The following is a 26,896-nucleotide window of genomic DNA, read 5'->3' as shown; positions in this document are numbered from 1 at the left end:
TTCCTTACTCTTTATCATCTTCTGCATTTTCCTCTCCAACTGGAAAGTTTGGATACTGAAATATATGAAAAACCTCATCTATTTCCTCTGTGTTCTTTACATGATCTTCACAATTTTCTTTGCCATTATGTTCATCTGCATGCACCTCTATTTCCCCCATGTCCAATACTTGGACACCGTTACAGAATTTAATGCCATGCATCTGTAGAATTCTCATATTTTCTGATTCATATATCTCCTGAACTGGCTTTTTTCTTGCAATTTTCTTTGTCCATATGTTTTTTAAATGTTCAGTTTTCATGCTGAATGTGTTGTGCTTAGTTGTTTCCAAAGCATTTAATATTGCACTGTTTTTTTCACTAAGCAGTAATGAGTTCATGGTAGAATGTGATGAATCTGATATATCAGAGCCTTGTGAATCACTGACATACATGGGGCTTTCTGATAAAGAAATATTACAATGACTGAGTTGCACCTGTTCACCTGTTTTTGCAAACATTTTGGAATCAGTTTCTTTTCTTACATATGAGTCTTGAAAAGTTTTCTCTGTTTCTCCCCAAGTTGTTCCCTTGTACAAAACATAAGGTGAGGAAAACTGGAAGTCTCTATCTAACTTATCTCTGTATTTTTCAGTTTTTTTGAAATGTCTCTCATTCATTAGTCTAAATCTAGTTTTATTTATTTCCTTTTCCATGTTTATGTCCCCTTCATTTGCTTCCACATTTGTTTTATTTAGGATTTTAGTCTTTGTGTGGCATTGTGAATGGGTAAACCTAAACTCATCGTCTTGTGAAGTTATGCTTTGTATTCCTGGATCCAATGCTCTGTTTGTAGTTTTTCTGAATTGTGATTGTCCATTCTGAAATGTGGGTGAATCTCTATAAATCAGACTACTGATCGATTCAGAAGCAAACAGCAGGTCCTTTGGAGTGGATGTCCTTGCTTGACAGAGAATGTGTCCAGGAGAATGTATTGGCTTTTCATACTTCAATAACGGTGTTATCTGGAAATCCTCCAATGCAAAAAGGTCTAAATTCTGTCGTTTACCCAAATTTTCATCTAATGTCTCTTTTTCCAATTCAACAGGTGCGCTATTTGATGACCTAATGGATTTGCTACTATTCTCCTTTGGTTTGTATAATGAACCCATAGGGGCTATAAAGCTGTTGTTATCTGATGAATGGCTGTCAAATTTTTCTGATGTAAAAGCTCTCTGCCACATAGAATTTTCCTGTAAACAAAATTTTCAATAATAATAATAATAATAATAATAATAATAAAAGCATTAGAAGAAGTAGTAGCAGTAATAATATTAATAATAATATATTTTTATTTAAAAAGGGTAGCTCAATCAAAATACAGATGTATAGTCTCCCTTTAGTTCCATAACTATTCTCTATCTATCTCTCTATCTCTAACAAATCATGAATCATAAGAATCTGATGCTACAAATAACCAAAAGTGTAGCCAGTATTTGTGCTGTATCAGTTATTAATCTCACAACCCCATTTCTACCTCCCCCACAACACCAATACAGCAACAAGACCTATCCCAAGGAAGTTCAAAAAAATTCTGTAACCATTATGCATAAACAACTTCCAGCCGTATTTCAAGATGACAGTTAGAAACAGTGTAACATGACACAGGCATAACCTCATCCGCTGACAAAACCAGTGCCCATGATATCTGTTAAAATCAAGGGGGCAATCATAATTTTCTGCAGCTCACATTTCTCTCTTAGTCTAATTTTGTTCATAATATCTTAACAGCAGAGCTCACGGGATCATAAGAATCTAACATTTAAAGCAATTCTGGCTTTGAAATGAGTACATTAAAAATTGTGAGAAAAGAAGGGAAAAAAACACATCAGAAAAGGATTTTAAGAAGAGAAAAAAATCATTCTGAGATAATGCCTGCAATAACATCAGAAAACAATGCATTGCTAAAGTAATGATATAAATTTATTAACTATGTGCAAATATTATTAATAGATGAATTGGCAACCTTTTTCTTATTGGCATCAGCATTTGTTGTTCTACTTTTACAGAAGTTATCTATACCAGGGGTAAAACTGAAATGGATAAAAAAAAAATAATTACTGCACTAATAAATGTGTTTGACCTGTATATTAAACACATCAACAAATTCAACTAAATGCAACAATAACATCACATGTATGATGATACACCACTCTAGATGTAAATACCCTGACAAAATAAAATCATATTTCATGCAGTTCTGACCATGGCTTTGATGTCTTTGATACACCATCAAGTAGGTAATGCAGACCTGGATAATGTTTGACCAAAGTCTTTATCAGTTTTACATCAAAATGCAGGTACCATAATAGCTAAGAAAATTATTCTGATCCATTTATTACCATGACCTGCAATTAGATGTGTACAATGATGATGTATCCCTAAACAGAGATTTTAAAAAATGATCCCCATTTTATCAGTCTTTTCCTGGAAACTGCCCTCTAAGTTAGTCCAACTCCTTGCCAAAATGATGGCCCTAAGCCCGATTCCTAATCACAATAGAAAAGTCAGTGCCAGCTGTTTGAAATTATGGTGTGTTTATCACAGGACATCATGAATCTGTGAGCATGTACCCATTTTTTTATTCAATGGCTGGTCAAAAAAATGAAAAGTTATTTAAATGGGAGCATCATACTTCCGAATTGGAATACTGTGTACTTTACCCCCCTTACCTGCTAGTGATCAATGATAACAAATAACCACCATGAAAAGTATGTCATTTCCAACAGAAATTCTGAGTTTGTTATCTGATGCTATAAATGTTGGGAAAAAGGAAGTGGCACATGAAACAGTATCAGTGCTGCACTAAACAGTGACAAGGATTCTGCCAGACTATCACTCAGGATTTTATGGTTTGTTTTCTGATGATGATAACGGCCTTTCTGAAGCTGCATAATCACTGGAGTAATGTTTACTCTTAGACTTTTATGATGTATAGGGGGTTCCATCGGTGCAACCATGAAGGGCTTGCAGTTTACACTTGCTTTAGGCTCTGTGGCTTACAGCTTTTTTTTGCCAACTTTCAAAACCCGATGCCAGTGTGGTATTAACAGCTGCCTTGCTTGGCGCTCAGCATTAAGGGGTTAGTGTTAGGATTGGTCAGCCTGGTATCAGGATGATGTGACTGGGTGGGACATCATGCAACATGTCTGCATCTAGATTGCATTCCGATGCTCTACCCCCATGGCCACTGGAGTGGTCATGGGTGAATGGATTGGTGATGGAATGTGGGTGAGAGATATGACATGATAAAAACTGTGATTTCAAGAAAGTAATTTAAAAAAAGACCTTCATATGGACATCAATAAAGATGAGCAATGCAATAAGAATTGTAATATCTCTGTCTCGATATAACTTAAATTTAAGAGAAAAAGAAAAATGACAAAAATAGCAAAGAAACTACTGAGCTGATAAAATGAAGCATGAAATATTACAGTAGGTCAATCTAACAAAATATGAATTATTTACTCTGAGCTTTGCATTGTCTCCTTTAATTTGGAAGGAACTATCACTGGTGATAAAGGACCTAACTCTACATCTTGAACACGTTTGGAACAGGGCTGGAATTTAGACATAACCACTTTTTTAACTGGTCGTTCTGGAAAAGAGAATATGATCACATTTTACTGCCTAAAAATAAGTAGAACCAAAAGATGTTTGATAATCTTGTGGCAAAATGATAATTTAAATCTAAAATATCAAATGGTACATTATATGCACACCCAATGTTTAACTGGCACTGTGTTGGCACTAGCTCAGTATGGATGACACTGGAGATTATGGAAAAGTGGATCTCAATGTCTGGGTCCTTTGATCAACGTTCATGCCTAGAATTTAATTTACTGTGCAGAAACCATTATGACTTGGACCTTTTGACTTCAAACTCTACAGATTTCTTGATAACCCTAAATGCAAGCCATCTAGAAAGTTTTTATAAAGAACTTACTGTAGAAAAAGTTATTTTGCAAAACAAATATTTTCTTAAAGCCACAATGACCTTGATGTTTGGGCCACAAAATCAATGGGCCTCTACCATATGTTAAGTGCAAGCCATCCACAAACTCTGGTTAAGGTACATGGTATACAAAAAAATCTATATTGCAAAAAAATCACTCTTCTTTAAGTAACGGTGACCTTGACTTTTGACTTTGTAATCAACAAACATTTATTACCAAACGTATAAATCATCCACAAACTTTGGAGATCATGAGAAAACATTTTTCTTTCAACCACAGTGACCATGACATTTTATGTCTTGATACCAAAATTCTTGGTATTCTTTCTTATCACATGTGCAAGTCATCCACAAAGTTTAATAACTAGATGGCAGAGAACTTGACTTATTGTTCAGAAAGGAAATTGGTAACAGCTGTATGTATGGATGGATTTATAGATGAAACGACAAAATCATAACACAGTATGGTAAATATATAAAAATTACTCCAGGAACACCAACAGAAAATACTTTAAAAAATCGAGATATACACAATTTAATTAAAAAAACAAAATTTTCTTTGGAATCTAACAGCATTATCTATAATAATTCATTTCTGTCTGAAGCTACATGGGTCTATCAGAACCAAGAACTATTGCTTTCATTTTCCTGCAAACCTTGGAACATGATTTGTTATCAAGTCATAAAAGTATAAAGCATTTTGACAACTTCAAGTTTCAGAGGTGAACCCTTGAGACCACTTGACTCTGTGGTGCTCACTCTTCTCAAATAAAAATGTTCATACTGTGAACATGGTCATAGATTTTGCACAGGATGGTGCATTTTATAATTGTTGTCTATGCAACATAGAGCAATGTCAAGCATACTTCTAAAATTCTATAAATGTCCACAGAAAAAGGTGGTTACTTAATAATGACTACCGAAGTATTTATGTTTTGCTTTCTATATATGAAGTCAAATTAGTCTTCAGAGAAATGTTGCCACTCAGATCACAAACTTGCAAGTAATCTTTAATAAAGATGGCTTAAACATTCTCATTTAAGGCAATGCTGTGTAATAACTTTTGTTTTAGAACATGCATCTCTTTAATTTACCTAACCTGAAATGAACTGGGTTGTTCCACTTAGTTTACTTTAACACTGGAAATTAGACTAATAGAACTTAACACCTGTGAAATGGTGGTTGCTTATCTCTGATCACCATATGTTTTAATTTCCTATATGACAACAGCTGTATAAACTGCCAGGAGGATAGTTTTCTATGACCACTAAGCAGGACTCTAATGACAGTGGCCACAGGCTCAATATTTCTATTCCCTCCCTACAAAAGGTGTATTTATCATTTGCATCTAAATGCATCTTTTCTGCAAAAGCTTGTTAGTGGCAATACTTCTACAAAAAAATATCAAATTAAAGCTAATTAGGCTGATATCTTTTGTACAAAGTTTTTTCCAAAAACAAAAATATTGGTTTATTCATTTGGCATTTGTATCTTAGTTTTTGTCAGATCTTAAATAAATGTATTATTTTTTGTTACTCGAAGGAGTAAAGTTTGCCAAAAACTCCACTATGAAAAAAAACTCTGAAGTTTCCTGTGCTGATATTGTGATAAGAGTAAGATATAGTATAAAATGATTAGTTCGTTGTTTATTTTATTATTTCATCACAATTTAATAGAGATCCTTGTACATCACAAAGATTCTGAACAAGTACAGTGCTATTTGTTCTCTGTTTTGGGTATTATTTGAAATTATATTAACTACAGTCGAGATATTTTGAGATAAGTATTCTTGAACAGTTGATTGTTCATTTTTCCATTCATTTTCCCAAAGTGATATTGTACAGAAATTACTGTTCTTCTTTCAGTCACAGTGGCTTTGACATTTGAACTTTTAACCTCATAACTGACATGCTCCTGCCTTATCCTAAGTGCAGACCATCCACAAAGTTTGGTAACTGAAAATGAACAACTTGCCTTAAAGTGCAGAAACCATTTTTCCTCTTTCAGTCACAGTAGCCCTGACCTCTGGCCTTTTCACCCTCAACTCAATTGGAGTGGAAACTACACGAGTCCCAGACAGACAGACCAACAATATTGTAACATAATATGTTCCACATTATGGCTGGCATATAAGCATATATAAAAAAAATTGTTTACCTTAAGCCTGCTTTCATAATATGCAGTATTGTTAACTGTGTTGATCTTTCTAACTAGATTCAAATGCTTTATATCTGGAATCTGAGTTTTCACACAAAATTTAACACTCTACTGTACAACCTAAATGGGTCTTGAGAAAACCTGCAAAATATGCCATGTAAATCTGGTCCCTGATTGCTTAAGTCAATATAACAAGTGAAAAAAGATACACAGTGGTAATATTTTAGACTTCAAAAAAGCCCCCAATAAAATGAAAAGAAAAATGTGTTTATATGTGTATTGACTGAAATTATGATTCTTTACAACATACAAAAATAATATTTAAGAAATCACTGCTTTGAAAGTACCTGGGGCAGGATCTGAACCAGCTTTGCTGACAATTTGTAATGCAAGAAGGTCTTGACTGACTCCATGTCTCCTCTGCGAAGGTGTTCCGTCAACAACTTTCTTTCTCTTCAGACTGATGCCCAATCTTTTCCTCTCAAAAAATTCCTGGAAATAAAACCATGTATTCTCAATATAAAATGTGTGAAAAAGGATATAGCCAATAGAAGAATGCAGGAAAATACTGTGCATTTTTCTTGTTGATTTACAAAATACACTGCAATATAAAGTCAATATACATTAGTTATTTCCATCTCAACAGTGAAATTTTCTTAGCATCCTAATAAAATAGCACACAGCAAATAGAGACTCCTGCATTTGCTTCTATTGGAGAGATAAATCAAACTACAGAAGAAAATCACTTATTGAATATTAGATAAATGAAAATGTATTTGTAAAACACATTCCTATACTCCTGTTTTGCCCCACTCCCAAAATCCATGCCCTGGGACATGAGGATAGACCCCTTTGAGCCAGTGGTGTCAGAAGCATATCTGAATTTGTCTTTTCAGACCCAAAAATACATACACACACACATATATATATATATATATATATATATATATATATATATATATATATATATATATATATATGTCCATGACTGTAGTTTGTAATTTGTTTTTGTAAACAACATATTACACAACTAATTTTTGTCCACGATATTAGGTTATATCATAAGATAATGACCATTTTGTAAGCAGCATTGGATTTGAGTTAAGGACTACTTTGGGATTATCAAAGACATTCTGGATTATATCACTGTGATACATAAAGATTGCTAGCACATCAGCTTAATCAAGAATAGTATTCATTCAGAACATTCTAAGCTTCTGGACTTGTGATAAAACTTTAAGGATTATCTAGCAATTAATTCACAATTATGTTAGTTACTTTTAAATTTTCACTTTTTTATTCAAGGGAAATAAATTATTTGTTGCATTTTATTAAACTTGATTGTTTTACTTTTTTTCTGTTACTTAGTTTAAGACCATAGAGTCATAACATAAAATTGACGGCATATCTAGGATATGAATTTCTCCACAATATTTGAGAGGAATTAAAATAATTTTTGAAATTTAAATTGACTTTGTTTTGGAATTGTCATTGTACTTGGTAAGGATTTAAACTTCACATATTTGAGAAATCTTTAATGAAACTAACAAGCATTCACAAAATGTAATATAATGAAGTGACCTTTGCTTCAAATCCTACCCATGAAGGATTAGTCTTTGAAAAAGTACAAGTTGCTAGAGCTTGATAGACATTATTCTATTTCCTAAGTAAAAACATCTTTGGCAACACAAGAAATAATAAACATTTCGGTCAATTATTTGGTGGAAAAGATTTTTTTTGGATAAAAGAACCTTAGGTTTCATTAGAAAGTCTGTATCTGGCTTTGACAGAAATTAAAATAATCTACAGTTAGGAAACCAAATGGAAATAGAGTTAAGAAAGCTTCAGTTTCAAAAAGAAATGATGGAAATCCAAAATCGTAAAGAAAAAGAGAAATACAATTTTAGATAGTAGGAAAGGAAAGAGATAAACAGAAACAAGAAAGAAAAACGCAAATGCAGAGAAGAAAGGGAAATACAACTGAAATAAAAAATTAGAACTGGCAAGTGGAACACACACACACACACACAAGTTTAAGTTGGATGTTACCAGAAATATTAGAATATTAGGTTAGTATCCCCTTTTAAAGAAAATGAAGTAGATCAATACTTTCCTCATTTTGAGAAATTTTTTGAAAACTTGAAATGGAAAAGAGAGCATGGGACTTTATTATTAAAAGTCTAGACTTCACTGTCAGTAAAACAAGTTTCTAATTATGATGTGGTTAAGGAATTATCTTGAAGGGTGGTGAGTTGGTACCTGAGCTATATTTACAAAGGTTTATTAACTGCAGAAAAGAAACAGGATAAACCCACACTGAATTTGTAAGGGAAAAAGAAAAGCCATTTAATTGGTCATGCTCAGCCAAGAAGGCTGATCAAGATTATGATAACTTCCAACTGCTCATATTGATTGAAGAGTTCAAGAATTGTGCAGAAAAGTAACAGCAAGACCTACTCTGATGAACAAACATCAAAAATGTTGCAAAATGCTGCTGATAAAGCTGATGATTATTCCATAACTCACAAAGTTCCATTTGTCAATAAGACTTATTCACATAAATTTGTTTGGTAAAAAATCAACTCAGTCTCATACAAGTACTTTCAAATCTCAATCCGGCAAAATGTTTAGAAATCAAACTTCTGATAAGACTGATTAGAAATCCTTATCTCTTCCTACCTGCACTAATTGTTGTAAGAAAAGGCATATCATTTCTGACTGCTAAAGGCTGAAAAACAAGCAACAGAATAAAGACAGATCTATTCCAAATACTCTTTTTTCAAAGTGGTCAAGGTCACAGTTTCATACTGAAAGCATATTGGTTGGGTCAAAGAACCCGTTTTATTCTATGATGGAAATTTATTAACCAGTCATGTTGAAAGGTTCTACATCACTTATTGGTGATTCTGCCAAGCCTATTTCTATTAAAATATTAAGGGACAAAGGAGCTCATCAGCTTTTTTATTATCAGCTACACTGTCTTTATATGAGAAATAATCTTCTAATGAAAGTGTTCTTATTCAGGGAGTAGAGTATGGCTTTGTTAATATTCCTTTCCAATGTGTAAATTTAACATTATGTTTGCTGACATATTTATTGGTCAATCTTTTGATGAGATCATTTCTCCTAATACTGACCAACAGATACTGATCACAGTAATTCTCCTTTTGTTCCAACCCATTCTGTGTTCTAATCAGGCTGACAATAGACAACCACTCATTGTCAAACTGGAACATGATCCTGAGATCTCCTGTTTGTTTCAGAGTTCTATTAGTGAAGCTAAAGCCATGCAAGTACCAGTTTGTTATATTGTGAAAAATAAGGTCCTTATGAGAAAATGGAAACTATCTGAGTTGACTGATAGTGATGAGTGGTCAGTGAGCTATCAAATTGTTGTTCTGAAGTCATATTCACTGGAAATTCTTAGTCTAACGCAAGAAACTCCTTTGGCTGATCATTCTGGAGTTAGTAAGACTTCACAAAATCCTGAATTATTTTTTATTGGCTGAAACTTAAAAGTGATGTTTGTAAATACTGTAGATCTTGTCAGACTTGTAAATGGGAGAGGCTTAATTTAAGTTATTAGAACTTGTGCCCAATCCTACCATATCCAACTGTGATAATGAAATATGTTGAAACTTCTCAGATGTAGGAAAACCCAATCAGAAGATACCCAAGAGTCATCCGCAATCTATTCCTGCATTTGACAAACCATTTAGCAGAAATATGGTAAACTGTCTGTCCTTTACCAAAGACCATGGCAGGGAACAAAAACTTGTTGACTATAATATGCAAGTCTACAAGATTTACTGAGGTAATTCTTTTGAGAAACATGAAACTAAAACCATAGTAAATGCTTTGATAAGATTTTCCACACCTGTTGGCTATCCCCAAATCTGTCTAGTCTTAACAAGGATCAAACTTTATGTCTAGAATTTTCCAGCAACTTATGCATGAATAAGGCATCCAACAGTTTAAATTTTATGCCTATCACCATGAAAGCCATTGAGCTTTAGAAAGATTTCATCAAACTCTGAAGAACATAATTTGGTCATATTGCTTTGATACAGGAAAAGATTGGGATGAGGGTGTTCATTTGCCATTGTGCACTGAAAGGGAATCAGTTCAATCATCATTAGGTTTTAGTCCTTTTAAACTAGTTTTGGACATACTGTCCATGAAGCACTGAAGGTATTAAAAGAGAAACTACTTTCAAATGAAGATTACAAGATCAATCTTCTTGACTATGTCTCTAATTTCAAATATAAATTGTCAAAAGCTTGAGAAGAAGCAAGTACTAACTGTACACTCTACTCAGTCAAAAATGAAATTAATGTATGACAGAAATACACAGGAAATGAGTATTCAGCCTAGTGATAAAGTTCTGGCCGTCTTACCCATACCTCAAAATCCTCTTTGGGCCAAATTCTAAGGTACTAATACAATTGAAAAGAAAGTAAATGACCTAAATTATATCATCAGTACTACAGGGGGTGGAAACAGAAACAACTTTGCTATGTAAGTATGTTAAAGGAGTACTGTGGTAGTGACAGCACAGTTAATGATTCCATTAATTTAGTTGTGCCTGCCTCACATAGTGAGGTTGTCAATGTTGGAATGCAATCTGTCTAGTAACTTTGGTATAACGAATCTTTAGAATTCATAAATATTAAACAATCTGGACCAGAAACAGTCACATTTACAGTCAAAGGAAAAGAGTGAACTAAAACAGCTATTGTGTGAATATGAACACTTGTTTCCTGATGTTACAACAGAACAAAACAAAATCTATCATGATGTTAAGATTGTAGATTCTACACCTGTTAAACAGCATCCATACAAGATGAATCCTATCAAGCAAAATTGTTTGAAAAAGAAAATCAGTATTTACTGGAGAATGATTTAATATAACCCAGTAAAATTAACTGGAGTTTATAATAAATTCTTGTGCCTAAATCAGATAATACATTCCGTATAAATACAGAGTATAGAAAAGTCAAAAGTGTCATCAAAATGGATTCATTTCCAATGCCAAAAATAGATGAATGCATTGATAAAATTGGCAATGCAAAATATGTTACCAACATTGACCTTTTAAATGGATTTACTCACAGAAAGATCAAAAGAAATTTTGGCATCTGCAACTCCTGATAGACTTTATCAATATAAAGTGATACTGTTTAGTATAAAAAAATTCTTCATTCCAGCATTTAATTAACATGATAACATCATCATCTACAACAATACATGGAAAGTTCATTTGGAAACCATCTGGAAATTCTTAGATTGACTCAGTGATGCAAATCTTAATTTAGGACAAATTGAGTTTTGCCATGCTTGAGACATATTTTAAGGACATATTGTGGGATATATATAAATGCCTACTTCATTTATGTCAAGATTCTATGAAGTAAACAAGATGTTTACTTGAACAGGAGTTCACGACCTAGCCTTGTTTATGGTTAAACTGGATTTTTCCATAAAAAATTATACTGTCTCATAGGTCATGTGAAATTAGTATATATAGGAATTGGTAAATAATTATTCATTCCTGTTTCATATCAATCTTTCGAAAAATATATCCAGAGTTTATTATCGTGTTAAGATATAATTCTATAATTATTCATTGGAATTACAAAGTGCTCATTGACTTTTTGGAATAAAACACTACTTTGAGAGTATTGAGGATTCATTCAAAGACATTCAAGATCATCTCACTGTGATACATCAAGAGACTCAATGTTATTGGAATTCATTCAGACCATTCTATACTTTTGGACATGGGATATGATATTTAGGATAACTAAGGTTCTAATTCACAAAAATGTAAATGCCACTTAAATTTTAACATTGTAACTGAATAGATTATTCATTTCATTTTTCTCAAATTGTTGGTTATACTTTTTTCTGTTACAAAGAATATGACTACAAAGTCATAACAAATGGCAATAAAATATATTAACATAAGTTTCATTCTTCTACTATAGATAGAAGAGGAGCAAATGATTTACAAAGAAAAATTACCTCTGACAGATTAAAAGAAATTAAATTGACTCAAAGGTTTCACTTTCATCAAAATAACATGCAAAGAAAAACAAATAAATGCCAGTACAAAACATAAGGATACTTATATTTGTAAATAAGTTTTAAAAAATTATGTTTAGTACAAACTGTGTAAGGTGGCATAACAGGTGTTTGGTGTGGAAGAGAATGAAAGGTATACTCATTTGTAATTCATCCAATGACATGTTTCCAAAGATCAGCTATTTCCAAGGATGTGCTTTTCATGCATTCATTAAAATAATCACAATAATCACAAGTTATATAATTCTGAATTTTGTATGTGTGCTCTATATTAAATTTCAGTAAGTGTTATACAGGGTCTGAGGGGGCCCCAAGTAGCCGAGTGGTCTAAAGCGTTCTCCGTTACGGATCACTGCCATCTCACCTCTGTCTGCGTTGGTTCGAGTCTAGGATTCGGCTAATGTGGGTATGTGAGAAAGCTTGCCAGTAGCTTCTCGTGGGTCGGTGGTTCTTCCCGGGGTTTTCCTGGGTTCTTCCTCCACCATTAATACTGGCCGCCATGCATAGCCTATCGTGTGCTGAAAGATGGCGTTAAACCCCACAATAACAATAACAGTAACAGGGTCTGAGTTGTTTTGGCCCAAAATCAGTTCAGCCTGGAATGATCTGGCTCAAATGTTACTTTCAGTCTGGATGAATCGGCCCAAGTTTTATTAGGATATATTGCACTACTTCAATAATGATTTTTTTTTATATATACTGTGTTACTTTTAAAATGATGTCTGAATAATTATGATAATAGGTATATGAAATAACTCCAAGTAATTGTCATTAGTGTGAATCACTGGAATGAGTTTCAAGGTTGCTAAGTATAAATGATCACAAGGGAACTAACTCTTCTCTACTGACAAAACAGATTTAGTATAATCAGTCATCATTTTTAAACATTGTTATGTATCCAGTTATTGTAATTACTTGACAGGTAAACTATGGAACATATTTTTCAGCATTGTTTATTTAACAGAAACCATGTTGTTATGTATATTTAATTTGTATTATGTGTTAGCTTTTCCTAATGATTATATGCTAAGTACATCTGTATTGTATTCTTGACCTTGTCCAAAATCAAATCTATAGTGTACCTGACCAGCAAGATTTTTTTTCTAAACAATATATAGCTATTATTTATCTATGACAGTGTTTTAAATATTCATTGTCAATGGAGGTAAATACATTTATTTGAATCTGTATCTAGGACATTCAGTTTTTCACCTGGAAATTCCTTAAGGTGTTAACAACTTCGAAATGTTTCATAAAGGAGACTGATCTAGATCCTGGTTCTACTGCTGTGTCTTAGCTTTTTTATAATGTTGTGAACTTGAAAAATTAAAAATTCTTGCCTTAACATCTGAAGCAGAATCAGTCTTATTGTTGTGCACAGTATTTGGTTTGGATTGATTTATTTATTCAATTTATTATTCACTGGAAATAAAAAGTGCTCAATAAAATTCTGTTACTGGAACATTAATTTGGAATTATAGTGAATTCAGACAAGAACATTTTGGATTATATTATTTGGATTATATTATTGTGATACATCAAATGACTGTTAGTACACTGCCACCAGGTCATTGGCATATTAGCATATTCAAACATGCACATTCAATATCTGACTTCATTTAGAATACCACCTGAAGCTTATACATCTGGACTTCTGATAGAACTTTTAGGACTATTTGGGATTTAATTCCCAATGCAATAAGTCCTTTTTAACTTTTCACTCTGTATTCTAGGGAAATAAATTACCTGTTGAATCTTAGAAAACTTGTTGGTTTTTGTTCTTTCTTGTTACTTAGTTTAAAAGCATCAAGTTTTAACAATACTTTCATGAATAAGATAATAAAAATAATGTATACACAGTATAACAATGTTTATTCAACTTTGTCTGCAGCCTGCACAATTTCTGGCAATTGTCTCCAATGTGTAAGGCATCCAGAACCAGGTACATTTGTTTGATGACAAAGCCAACTTCAAGGCACAAAAAGGCACTTGAACATGCTCCTGTTTGCCCTCTTGCTAATTCTTCTATGCCATCCTGGAGATATTCTTTTCCTATAACAGTACTTCATTGACTAAAACATTAAAATTTCTTTATGCATTATGATAATTTTCTCTTACAAAATGAACTTTACAAACCCCCACGTTTATGAATGAAACATGGTGTTTATAAAGGTTTCAATAAAAAACTGATTTTTCTGTGAAATTTTACATTGACAGCTGATTTAAGTTATAAATTGCTTACATTTTCATCATAGGTTACTCAAATATGCATTACTGGGTACAAGGAGCAGATGAAGTAATGTTTATTGCAATAGAACCAACCTGTGAGAACAAACAAAAGCCACCCGAATAACAGGAAAATGTACAATGGGGTTTATTTTGTCTGCATCAAATTACTGCTATTTTCAGTATTACACTTGGATTGTGACTCTATTCAACCTCGACAAAGGTATTTTATTCATACTTCAGTGGTATAAAACAAAGATCAAGCAGCAATAACTTTCCATTTGTTTACTTTGATACTAGTATTAATAATTGATATTAGTACTAATAATTGTGTTATTAATAAATGTCATGTACCTATGCAACAGGTGTAATGCTGCCACTGCAAACTCAAGACACACATGATCCTATACTGCTAAGATTCAGCAACCAAATTACATGCAATGCACAAATTAGTCATTTTAAAAATAATTTCTAAAAGCTTTAATAACAAATTTAAAAGATATGACTTACTTAACTGAAAGACAATCATGATAAAAAAATAAAATAAAAAAATTCCCAATAAGAAATCCCAGTTCTTTCAAATAAATTAATTGCTCTCATTAACAAGCATCATTCTAATGTACAAACATTTGTTAACGGATTTTAAATTAAAAGGCTGTAATTTCTAATGTACAAACATTTGTTAAAGGATTTTATATTAAAAGGCTGTAATTAAGTCTGATCCAATTAAAGATGAAAAATGACATTTTTAATGTTTGTGTAAATGAAAGACATGTTACAAACATTATATATGGGCAAACTATCATTTCTGTGTCAAAACAGATTAGTGGCCTTTTAGCTGTATTTAAGACTTTGATTTATGCTCATTGCAATCGTTCTTCAAATTATTGCATCTGGCCCCCATTTATACAACAGCATGACAAATGGTGCAGTTGAATATCACACCTCTAAGGAAAGTGTTCATATGTGCTAAATCCTCTTTTGTACAACAGCACAACCATAATCTGAATAGCTACTCAAAAGATACAAACATTGATGAAAATAAACAATAGTGTATTGATCTACTATTCATTCTGACAATTTATTTACCATAATCTTTAAAGTCATATATAACAACTTAACAGCAGGAGCAATGACCAAACATGTTTGTTATCAGTTATCATTTGAATGCATCAAACTACTAGTGAATATATTTTCCTTTACATCCCTTCCATAAAACTATCAGAAGACCTTTTATGAAAGTTATGTGATTGTACATCTACAAATAAACACATTTTTTTCATTATAATAAAAGGAACTATATATATATATATATATATATATATATATATATATATATATATGATGCATTCTTTATATAATGTTTTTTGTCAAACATCCAGGTCGAATCGTCCAAAGCCAAACTGGTTTTTGGGCCGATACAAATTACAATCATTAACCTTTATACTGCTCCAAGTTTTATTCGATCCTTGCCACACCATTTTGGATATTTTGACATTTATGTTGGGATGTTCAAATATCAAAAATGGGGTGGCAAGGGTCAGAAGAAACTCGGAGTATCTCTTCACCTACGCCTGAAATTTATTCTTGTGAAATTTTCCAATATGAAGAGTCCACGTAGGGTTGAAAGGTATATGCAGCTGTAAAGAGGAACACGGCCATTGAGGTTTCTTCTGCCAAAAATGAACATTATGATGCTTGGAATAAACTGTTTGATGACTAACATGACAAACGTAAATAAATAATAATAAAGTGTACACCCAGATCACACACGATTGTGATTTAATAGCAACGGTGATGTAACTGCATTTTTAGATTCTTGCAACAACAAAAAAAAAAAAAACAAGCAATAAGAAGCTGTGTTTAAAGCTTTAAGAGTGAAGCTTCACCTTCTGAAGTTTAGTATTGTTTTGAAATCTAACACGTTTTCTTGCTCCACTTATCCAGTTCATTTTTGAGAACTTCTGTCCAACGTTAACATGCAGACGGCTCAAAGTCAATCGGAGTACCCTTTGCGTTTTCCTTTGAAAGGAAAAAGTGTTTACTTAAGAAAGGATATTCGGAGTACCGTCTGCTGTTTCTGCAAGAGATAACTTTGGCCCAGATGCAAAATTCATTCATTTTTTCAGCCGGAAATTTATCCGCAAAAAGACCCCCTCCACCCACCCCATTTTAATCGGACCACTTAGACCATATCTACGATCGGATTGCCTATGACTGATGTAGAAGTTACTAATGAAAATATTTGGATGTAACTTTTCGGTCAGTCCTTGTTTCCGAGGTGAATCCAATAGCAGCTATCCTATGAGGCTCCGTAGCGGACAAAAGCTGGTCAATGAGAAAGTTGCAGTTGAAACTTTAATGTCGTATGTCGATAAATCCAATATCACATGTTGGATCAAATTGCATGTCCTTAAAGTTCCATTTTTAGATCGAGATTTTAGATTTTTATGTTGAATTATTACAGTGGTGGTTTAACGTTATATTTCCTATGTCGACGTTTTACAGTGTATATTTTGAAATACACGGCGGTGGTTGAAATTTCAATATCATACGTCGAGAATGCCTAATTCACACGTTATATGTAACTGTTTGTGATGAAAGTTCCAGTTCATATGGCGAGTATTTAGATTTCATCTGCTGAATTTCACAGCAAAGAGAATCAGCCTCATTGTTTAAAAGTAACGCGATCCGTTCACGAGACCGACCTCTAGCGAAGAAATAAATAGTAAATCTCGATCTGTGAATGGTAACATTCAAGCTGCAAATGGATGAAATGTAATGCCGCCTCATAATTGAATACACAAATGATATATCTTAATACTCGATATTATTTTGAATTGTTAAAGTGGACATTGTGTAATGTTACTTTTAACACCAACACATCATTTTACCATATAAAAATAACAATTCTGACAAGCACAACCAAATGTCCAACCACCGCTGTGTAATTCAACAGATACAATCTAAATCTCAGCATGCAAAATGGACCTTTCAGCACAAACAATGTGATTCAACACTTTAAATTGAAACTCTTGACATATGACATTAAAAATTTTAACTGTCGTGTAATTCAGAAGATACAATCTAAGAAAAACTCGACATTGGACATCGAATTTTCAACCTGCGCAGTGAAATTCAACAAATGAAATCTAAAATAAGTTCTAAATAAATACAGGATGTCATTTTCTTTTAACCAATGAGAGGACAGTATTCCATTCTGCGCTTTGTTCTTGCATATTAAGCGGGCGCGATCAGGTACATGTCGAGTTGTACCGTGGGAAAATGATTTGGCATTCCTTAAAGGTGTGATATTAAGTCCAACTTTTGATAGGAATACACAGTCGAATGCCTGAGCTAAACATCGGGACCAGATTTATTACGCTACACGAAATGTGGCTTGAAATGACAGCCTTTATTCTTAAATGGGTCGCGCGAGAAAGGAGAGAAGTGTCCTCCCTTGTAGTTATTATATAGTACATGTATGACAGGAACATTTTAAGCAACGATACGAGCCCCTGTGGTGGGGGCGGGACTGACGGGATATATACATAGACATATGTAACACATACAACATACAGACATAGATTAATGAACATCAGTCTATGACACAAACAACTATAGAATCGACTAAAAAAAAATTAGGCAGGAAAGCAAATCTTTTCAAGGCATATCAGTGTCCCTGAAAAGGGTCTTTGGTTTTATGTTAACTTCATTCCTTTAACACAGAGGTCATCGCATGGGTCTTCTTCTCTTCCTCAAACTTCTTCTGACTTCTGGACCGTAGATGAGGACTCTGAAGCAGACAGCCTTGTCTCTCCACATAGATCCTTCTTTTCCAAAAGCTCGTATCGGAGATATTGATGATTGTCATACATGGGTAAGTCCGTATGGAACAGCATTGACGACACGAGGGTAGATGGTTCAACGTTAGTCCACATCTTGTGACAAGAACAGGTGAAGCGAATGAAATGAGGAAAGTGAAAAAAGTCAACAAACTTGTCAGATTTCTCTGGGTCAAGTCTGCGTTCATCCGATTATTCCGCTTTAGACCGATTACATTAGAAGATATAATTAACATTCTTGACCGTTACCCTGAATGGCATTGGTCAGAAATTACTCACTATGTCCATTACTTTCACTCTAGGAGAAGACTTTTTAAAAAATGATGCTGACATGATCATGGATACTTTACAAGAGAACATTCGTGGTTTGCCTGTGGAGTTGAGGGAACACATTTACCGAGAACTGGACAAAAATACAAGTGAAACGCAAAGAACAATTGCATCCGTCACGTCACCGATGTTTAAACCACTGGTACCTGAATTATATGAGGACTGATTCAGATGAAAGTGTTCCAGTGGTCAGACACTAATCAGCTCCTTATGGGACAGAAGGAATGGTTTGTTATTGATTGTATGTACTACAAGGTATACTTACTGCAAATAATTCCAGAGGAAGAGTTAGACGGTTACCATAATCGTTTACACAACGTAAAGTTAGTCCAAGAGAAAACTTCAGAACGGTGTGTTCTGATGTGCACGTTAGTGCCTAAACCATTTAGGTGCGCCACTGGAGTAAGATCATCACTGTGCATAAAGTACACTTATTTCCTCCGACAAAAAGAGGTATAAAAACGGACTACCATGCCACGACCTTTATCAGTGGTGATACAACAGATTCCGTGGAAGGAAATCGATGAGAGTATTCAAATGGTGGAGGATTACCAACACTTATTAAAAGAACTGTGTCCCATGAATTTGGGTCTACGTGTGGTGTGTCTTAGTAACTTGATTTCTGTGATTTCCTTTGCCAGTCGATTCCTTGTGGACTCTTTAAGAACAGTACTTACCACCAAATAAAGCATGAAAGTGGTCCCTTTAAATAAGGACGAGCCTTCCGTTTTCATCTGGATACTTCTCGACCTCTATGGGAAAAAAACGATTCGTCAGCTTTTAGGTGCTGAAGATGTGTACGACGATGTCTGTGTAGCTTGTGACTTACACCCTCACTGGACAGATGTACGTGACTGGAAAAGTTGGGGTTTCGAGGCTTGGACCAAAGAAATGGCCAATTTTGCCCAAGATTTGTGATCCGAAATTCAAACGTCCAGTGAAAAAAGTAACTTTTAAACCTGCGTTAGTGACAGTGCTATAGGAAGAACCCGTCAACGAGGACAACCACTCCCTTCAGGAGAGGACGGTTATGGACATTCCCGAAAGACCACTCCGGGAGGACACCTGTGTGACTGTACCAAATGTAGAGACTGTAAGAACGTTACACACTGTCCCTAGGACATCTTGGTTACCAAAAACATGTTGTACAGAGACTTGTTTATATTCCACTTTGATCGTTTTGATGTGTATTTTATCGTTGTACCTAACCATTTGGCTGTTACGCATTTTTGTCTTTCGTGTTGTTCCATTTTAACTTGCAATCAACGTGCTCTGAAGAAAGCATAAAAACTCTTGTCTTGTCTGTCTTCCTGCCCAAAGTGGCATTCCCTGCACTATGGCTACCTCTACTGTCTCTGCTTTCTCTTCCTCCACATTCAAAGTCATCGACGAACGCTTAGATAGTGCCAGCTGGGAGGCCCTGTATCGTAGTCATCCCTTTATCATGTTAATTGCCGGACCTAGCGGTTCAGGCAAAACCGAATTTGTCAAATGTTTGATCGAAAATAAACATTATTTGATCGATCGTCCACCTCAACGGATCGTGTGGTGTTACAAAGAGTGGCAATCGGCGTACAGCCTTTTGCGAGAAAGTCAAGGCGATTCCATCGTGTTTATGGAATGCATTCCTGACGAAGACGACGGGATCGAGTCTGACCCCAGTCAAACCCATTTGGTCAATTTCGACGACATGTTAGGAGAAGACGAGGAAGAAGAAATTAAACTGTGGTTTACCCGCATCATCCTAATACCAGTGTCATTTACATCACTCAAAATTAGTTTCAACAAAGTAAAGCCCATCGTACCATTAGTCTTAATGCCAATTACGTGGTCTTGTTTAAAAGCCCTAGAGATAAATCGCAAGTGCAAGTCTTAGTCAAACAGTTATGAACGCACTGGCTGACTCATGCATACGACGATGCCACTCAAACCCCACATACCTATTTACTCGTGGATTTAAAACCCTCACACCCCGATTATTTGCGATTTTGTACCCATCTTTTCCACCACTGGTGCCATGACAGAGGGCATCTCGTGTACACGTCCCCGTTGTCGACTTAACAAAAAAAATCTATCAAAAAAACTCGGTCACTTTGGGTCTGTGTCACACAGCGTCAACATGACGTCCCTTCAGTCTCATCTTCCCGTCAAATTGATTCGTGCCTTGTACAGCATCAGTCGCGAAAAAACGATCAATAAATACGTGCTCGTGTCTTAGAAGCCAGTCTTAAAGAAGTCTTAAGATGGTATACAGTGACACCACGTCAATTGCTGCAAGGCATCATTCAGATTCCTCATCAAACCAAGAACTTTTTTCCCAGAAACAAAGTAGCCTTGATGAACTGGCTGATCTCCGCATCGACACTCAAACCAAAAAGCAAATCATTCTGAAACCTGGAGGTAGCGGTTCTTTAGTAAGTGTCATCATTCTCTCCCTATTAAAATGGGATCGTAATGACCCCAAAGTTCTCCCCAAGAAAAAAGAAACTCTCAAAAAAGTCAAAGTAACCCAAGAGAAGAAATAGAGTAACGGTGTCAAGACCAGGCTGCAGCCTAATAAAAAGAAACGTCCACAGGAAAATAAAAAAAGTCCCCAGATAAAGAAAAACCCACAGAAAACAGTTTCTACCCGCAAGAGAGACACTTTGGCCAGAACGTAACCTTACATTCGCAAACCACGACCTGCAACGACCGTGACCGCGTCTCCAGTAACCTCAGGTTATTCCACTTCTCATTTACTGGTGATGCCAGCCAAACCCAGTTTGACACCCGTTCTTCCTCATTTGATGAAACAATGGAATCCCGTGTCTGCAAAAAACTTCTTCTTCAACAGTGACATCCACCTTCCCTTTAACGGCAATGGCAGCTGCTTACAAACTACCTGCTCACAAATTGCTCACCCAAAGATGTCACCTCCCAGAAGCCATCCCTCTTCTAACCCCAAAGGAAAGAAAAGGAAAGGACTGCCTTCTTGTTTACTCAAACATTGGGACATGTTGTCCGTTCTGTCCAAATCTTCTCCACCCATGTGAAAAAAACCTCATTCAAACAGCCTCCAAAGACGTCATCGATACCGAGTGCGAATGTTGTTTGAACGTCTTGAAAGGTACGATACCTTTGTCTAAGCACCACAAAAAATACTTAGCCAAACGTTCTTCGCCTAATGGTTCAAAAGACAATACCCATTCGTCAAAAGAATGCAGTGTTGGTACAGCGCGGAGAAATTTAGCCCACGTTGTTAGGGTTCTTGCTGAAAGGAGTATTCGGAACAATGCTGGGATGACGCATGGGAGCAAGATAAAAAGAACTAAGAAGAAAAATGGGAAATTTTGGGTCCAAATATCTAAGACGTGACCATTGAAATCCGATGAAAAGACGAAAACTGGCTTGAGTGCCTTACAAACGATGGATGGAATGCTATCGTTGGCAAAACAATGGACCCCGTATTTGTCTCTCAATCATCATTTGACCGAGATATCCCAGTTACAACACGAATTGCAGTCGTTGATTGATCGTAATGATTTGTCTGGAACGAAAAAATCGCAAAAGTACAGTCAGCTATTGCAACGACTGCAACTTTTTCACCAGAAAGCTTTAGACGAACCAGCTCTGCCAACTCCGAAAGATTTTAAGACCCTGATGAAAAGTCTATCACACCAACCACCCCCAGCGGTCAAGACAGACGCAGCGCCACGAATGCCTGAGGAAGACAAGGTACGATAATTCTTTCAAACGCTGTCAGCAGCTCCCATTCCTAGTAAGATTGTAGCGTCCTTGCTGAGCCCTTCCCCAACACCCCAACGAGAAGAACTTAAAGTCTGGGTTAAAATAATGACGTCGACTTCGACAGAATTCAAAAAGAAAGAAGGGAAACCAGAAGTGAGAAAAGAAAAGAAGACCAAAGCCATCACATTACCACATCCACCACCGCCACTACCATTGACTTCAAGTCCCGTGGCACATCGGACACGTAAAGCCGTTTCCAAACCACCCTCTCGCCCCGTCCAAAGTAACATTAGCGAAGTGTGGGTGACTTTTTAAAAAATGGGGAAGGTGTTAGCCAGCATTTACTACGATCCATCTAATCATGCAGGTTACGGAGGAGTTCAGAAATTGTATCGTGCTGACAAAACGCGTCTGAAAAGTCTCTATTTACCTCAAGTGCAACAATGGCTACAAGAACAAGCCACGTACACTTTATGCAAACCCATTCGACGAAAATTTACCAGAAGTCGCACACGAGTGGAGAGCATCGATCATCAATGGCAAGCCGATTTAGCCGACGTCTCCCATTTGGCCACTTACAATCGTGGCTACAAATATTTGTTTTGTGTCATTGACGTCTTTTACAAATTCGCCTGGATTGTGCTACTGACTTCCAAATCGAGCAGTGAGTTAGTAAAAACAATGTGGTCGTCAGCCTCTTCGATGACAAACCGACAAAGGCACCGAATTTCTGAACCAAGATTTCCAAAAAGAATTAAAGAAACGTGATATTCATTTTTCACCACCGAGAATCCCAAAGCCAGCATCGTGGAACATTTTAAACGCAATTTGAAAGAACGCATGTGGAAATATTTTACGCATCAACACACTCTCACGTACATGGACATCCTACCGCACTTGGTTCAAACGTACAACCAATGTTACCATCGAACCATCGGATGTGCCTGTCGGGTACGTCCGCGACGGTAACAGTCCCCAAGAAAAGTGGGGTGTTGGCAGCAGGAGACTGGGTACGCATTGGGAAAACCAAACGCACTTTCAACAAAGGTTACTTACCCAACTGGACCACCAAATTGTTTCATGGCACTGGACGAGTGCGTAGCCCTCATCCTACCGTCTACAAATTGGAAGACATGAACGGGAAAATGTTAAAAGGAACGTTTTACTTGCCCGAGTTACAACGCGTGACCAAAAAAGAAGACGAAGTGCACGACATCGAAAGCATTCTCGAACAAAGAACCCGTCAAGCGGGAAAACGCCGTGTCAAAGAAATCAAAGTGCGTTGGAAAGGATATCCTCCCAGTTTTGATTCTTGGATCGACGCTTCGCAATTCATCGACTATAAAAGTAATTGACCATCATGCTCTACCACGCAGCCTCAGTTACCGCTGCCACCACCGTGACCATTCCGACACCGAGTTCCTCTCTATCAGATCTACAAAAGCAACCTTTGTGTGTGTGTGGTGTGGAGAACCTGTGCCTAAAACGCATATCGTCTTTTTCTGTCAAATCTTTGTGGTGTATTGTGTCATCGGGGCTGCCATTGCCAATTTTAGTTTGCATCAGGGAGAAAAACTATTGTGGACCATTTTTCTGAGCAGTTGCATCGGTTACCTTCTTCCCAATTCTTCCCTGAAATACACCTCGAACGTGAACAATGGAAGCCTTTTGTCAACGTCAGTTACCACTTCAACAATAACCACAATCACCAAAAGAATCTTCTTTTAGACATTCTTCTAGGCCTCCATTTATCACTCGGACATCAGCAGAACTCTGGATTATGAATAACAACCAATTTTACTTAACGTTACCCAGTGACAGTTCTATGGAGGCGTTTCCCAAGAATACTTTGCCTTGTTACACGGCCAAATTACCTCAGACCATCCAATTAGATCAGAAAGCCCATTGGGAAGTGTCTTTGGTGCAAATCATTCATCCGACACAAAACCTAAATGTATTTCCAAATCAAAAATATTTTGCGGTCGAAGTTCAAAACTAGCAAGTGCAAAAGTACTTGAATACCAATGTAAAATATGAGAATAAAACACATAATTCACAAACTCAAAAGTGAACCTATAACATTGTAATTCCACCAGACTGTTATTTTAGCGGTCAACATTTGGTGAGCAGGATTGCTACCAGGTTCAATTCACTGTTTGTTAAAGCTTTGGAGACTGTCAGGAAAAGTGTCACCATTGAGTACCATGAAGTGGCTCGTGGCCTACTGATGAAATTTCTGGAGGGTCAAGTGCTGTCCATTTTATTTTATCCTGAATTGTTTGACATTTTTTGGTAAGGGACATGGAGATGAGGATGACAATGATCAGGAAAAAACCAATTGCCAGTTATTTCCGACAACGATTCTTTTACCAAGTTATTTCGTTCCCCGGTAGAAATGAACCAAGGACTCAATCTGAACTTTGTGTACTCCGATGTGGTGGAAGTACAATGTGATGGGACACACGTCCGTGCCGTTACAGCATGTCATTTCTTTCAAAATGGATTCTGCCATGAACTCTGACGAGGAAGGTGGAAACACCTATCACGTTCACCGCAAATTTGTACATCCTCATTATTTGCCGGTCAGTAAGTCGTATTTTGACAATGTCAGCATTGCTATAAAAGGAGATCTGGGACAAAATATTTCGTTCACCAAAGGGAAAGTCACGGTTAAACTCCATTTTCGAAAACGATTCTCTAACGATTCGTCAGCCATGTATCCAGTTTACCGAGGTGTCGCTCGACAGCGAGGACATGGTTTAGGACATATTTTGAAATCGGTTTTGTTCTGTGGCCTCGGTGTTGAAACCGATGGTGACACGAGGATTTCGTGCTTTGAAAGATTTCGCATTGATGCACGGCAATGAATTTCTCCAAAATGTCATCATCAACAAACAAAACCCCAAAGAAGCTTTCTCGACGGCAGGCAAAAATGTCTTGCTGAAAACAAAGACATTTTGGGCCAACGAGAAACTCCTATAAATGCCCTAGACGCTGCGAGTTAGGCAATCATACTTCCCTGATGTTACAGCAAGGGCAAGGCAGAAAGAGACGACTAAAACACCCCTTCCTTCAGTGAACTTAACACTCATAAAGCTAGAAAGACTAAAACAGAAGAACCGTCCGGGACTTTGAGGTTTTTGATTATTAAATCATAGAGACAACAAAAATGATACACCGAGAGACTTGCTCCTGTTCCAAGTCGGAAATGGATCTATTTGCCATGCCACCCACCAGGATGACGATGTAAGAATCCTAATTTGTAGAATTTCATCCTGTGAGCTCTTTGACGGAGTCAGCTCCCATCTAGTCTGGAATCAATTCCTGAAGATAACATCGATCTGAATAGCAGTTACTTATATTTAAAAGGCAAAGTGATCCAAACGGACAACATCTCTCCAAGAGCCGATGCTAGAGTAGCTCCCGTCAACAATTTCATGCATTCCTTGTTCAGTGAAAAAGATTTGTACTTGAATAACAAACTTGTGAGCAGTAGCATGGATGCTTACCCTTACCAAGCGTACCTGGAAAATCTCTTGACGTACGGAAAAGAGGCCAAGAACAGTCATCTGTATGCTTGCGTGGTATGGAAACCTGATACAGCGGGTGAGAACACGTTTAACGACACAGTTCTGACTGCAGATGACGATTATCACAATGTGAGCTTTAATGACCGTCGAAAGAAAATCCTGCAAAGATGTAGTTTAGAACTGTTGGATCGTTTGCATTTGGACATCTAATTGCAAGAAAAGTATTTGCTGAACGGGGTGGATATCAGCCTGAGGCTGAATCGCAAAAGTGTCGCTTTCCATTTGATGACCCATGCCAATGAATACAAAATCATCATCCAAGAAGCCAGGCTCTACGTGCGTCGTGTGGAAGTGTTACCTAAAGTGGGAAACTACATCAGTCACACTTTGAGCAGAACGAAGACCAATTATACGATACGACGCGTGGAAGTGAAAACTTTCACCATTGCCTCTGGACAGCGATCCATGATCGAAGAGCGTCTGTTTTAAGGACAATTACCCAAGCGGTTGATCATTGGCATCGTCAAGAATTCAGCCTTCAACGGACTTCACAATGAAGATCCTTTCGAGTTTAAGCATTACAACGTGACCAAGATAGAAGTCAGGCGCGATGGCAAGACACTGTGTACCAGACCCGTCAATCCTAAGTTGGGAGACAAGAACTACTTGAGATCGTACTTGCCCCTGTATGAAGCCACCGGACAGTTAGGGACCAACACCAGCCACGGTATTACGTACGAGGATTATGCAGGAGGTTATGCTTTGTGGGCTTTTGATTTCACTCCAGACCAAGACAGCGACGAAGGCCATTTCCACCCCATAAAATCCGGCCAGATTCGTGTGGAACTTCAATTTGCAAATCCTCTGCCCCCAGATAATACGGTGAATGTCATCCTATATGCCGAATTCGAATATACGATAAAAATCAACAGCTTGAGAGAAGTCATTCTAGACTATTAGAAACTATGGAAGTCTGTAATCTCTCTTTGAATAGTGGAGACTCTA

At 36.3% G+C, this 26,896-nt stretch overlaps 1 protein-coding gene across 1 annotated transcript in view; it reads right to left on the bottom strand.

The window, feature by feature from the left end:
- The window catches only part of LOC149789099 (uncharacterized), an 80,659-nt gene that overhangs the window by 30,064 nt on the left and 23,699 nt on the right, over positions 1-26,896 (bottom strand). Inside the window, exons 2-5 of the mRNA XM_089975298.1 lie at positions 6,498-6,642; positions 3,507-3,636; positions 2,005-2,071; positions 9-1,231 (exon numbers count right to left, since the gene is read on the bottom strand). Of these exons, the coding sequence (XP_089831424.1) occupies positions 9-1,231; positions 2,005-2,071; positions 3,507-3,613 (1,397 nt within the window). The 5' untranslated portion in view covers positions 3,614-3,636; positions 6,498-6,642. The remainder of the gene's footprint in view (positions 1-8; positions 1,232-2,004; positions 2,072-3,506; positions 3,637-6,497; positions 6,643-26,896) is intronic.

The sequence above is a fragment of the Sinohyriopsis cumingii genome, chromosome 11 (genome assembly GCF_028554795.1).
Source record: "Sinohyriopsis cumingii isolate HCF-2022 chromosome 11, ASM2855479v2, whole genome shotgun sequence".
In the NCBI taxonomy this organism is placed as follows: Eukaryota; Metazoa; Mollusca; class Bivalvia; order Unionida; family Unionidae; genus Sinohyriopsis; species Sinohyriopsis cumingii.
This window is presented reverse-complemented; position numbering and strand designations above follow the sequence as displayed.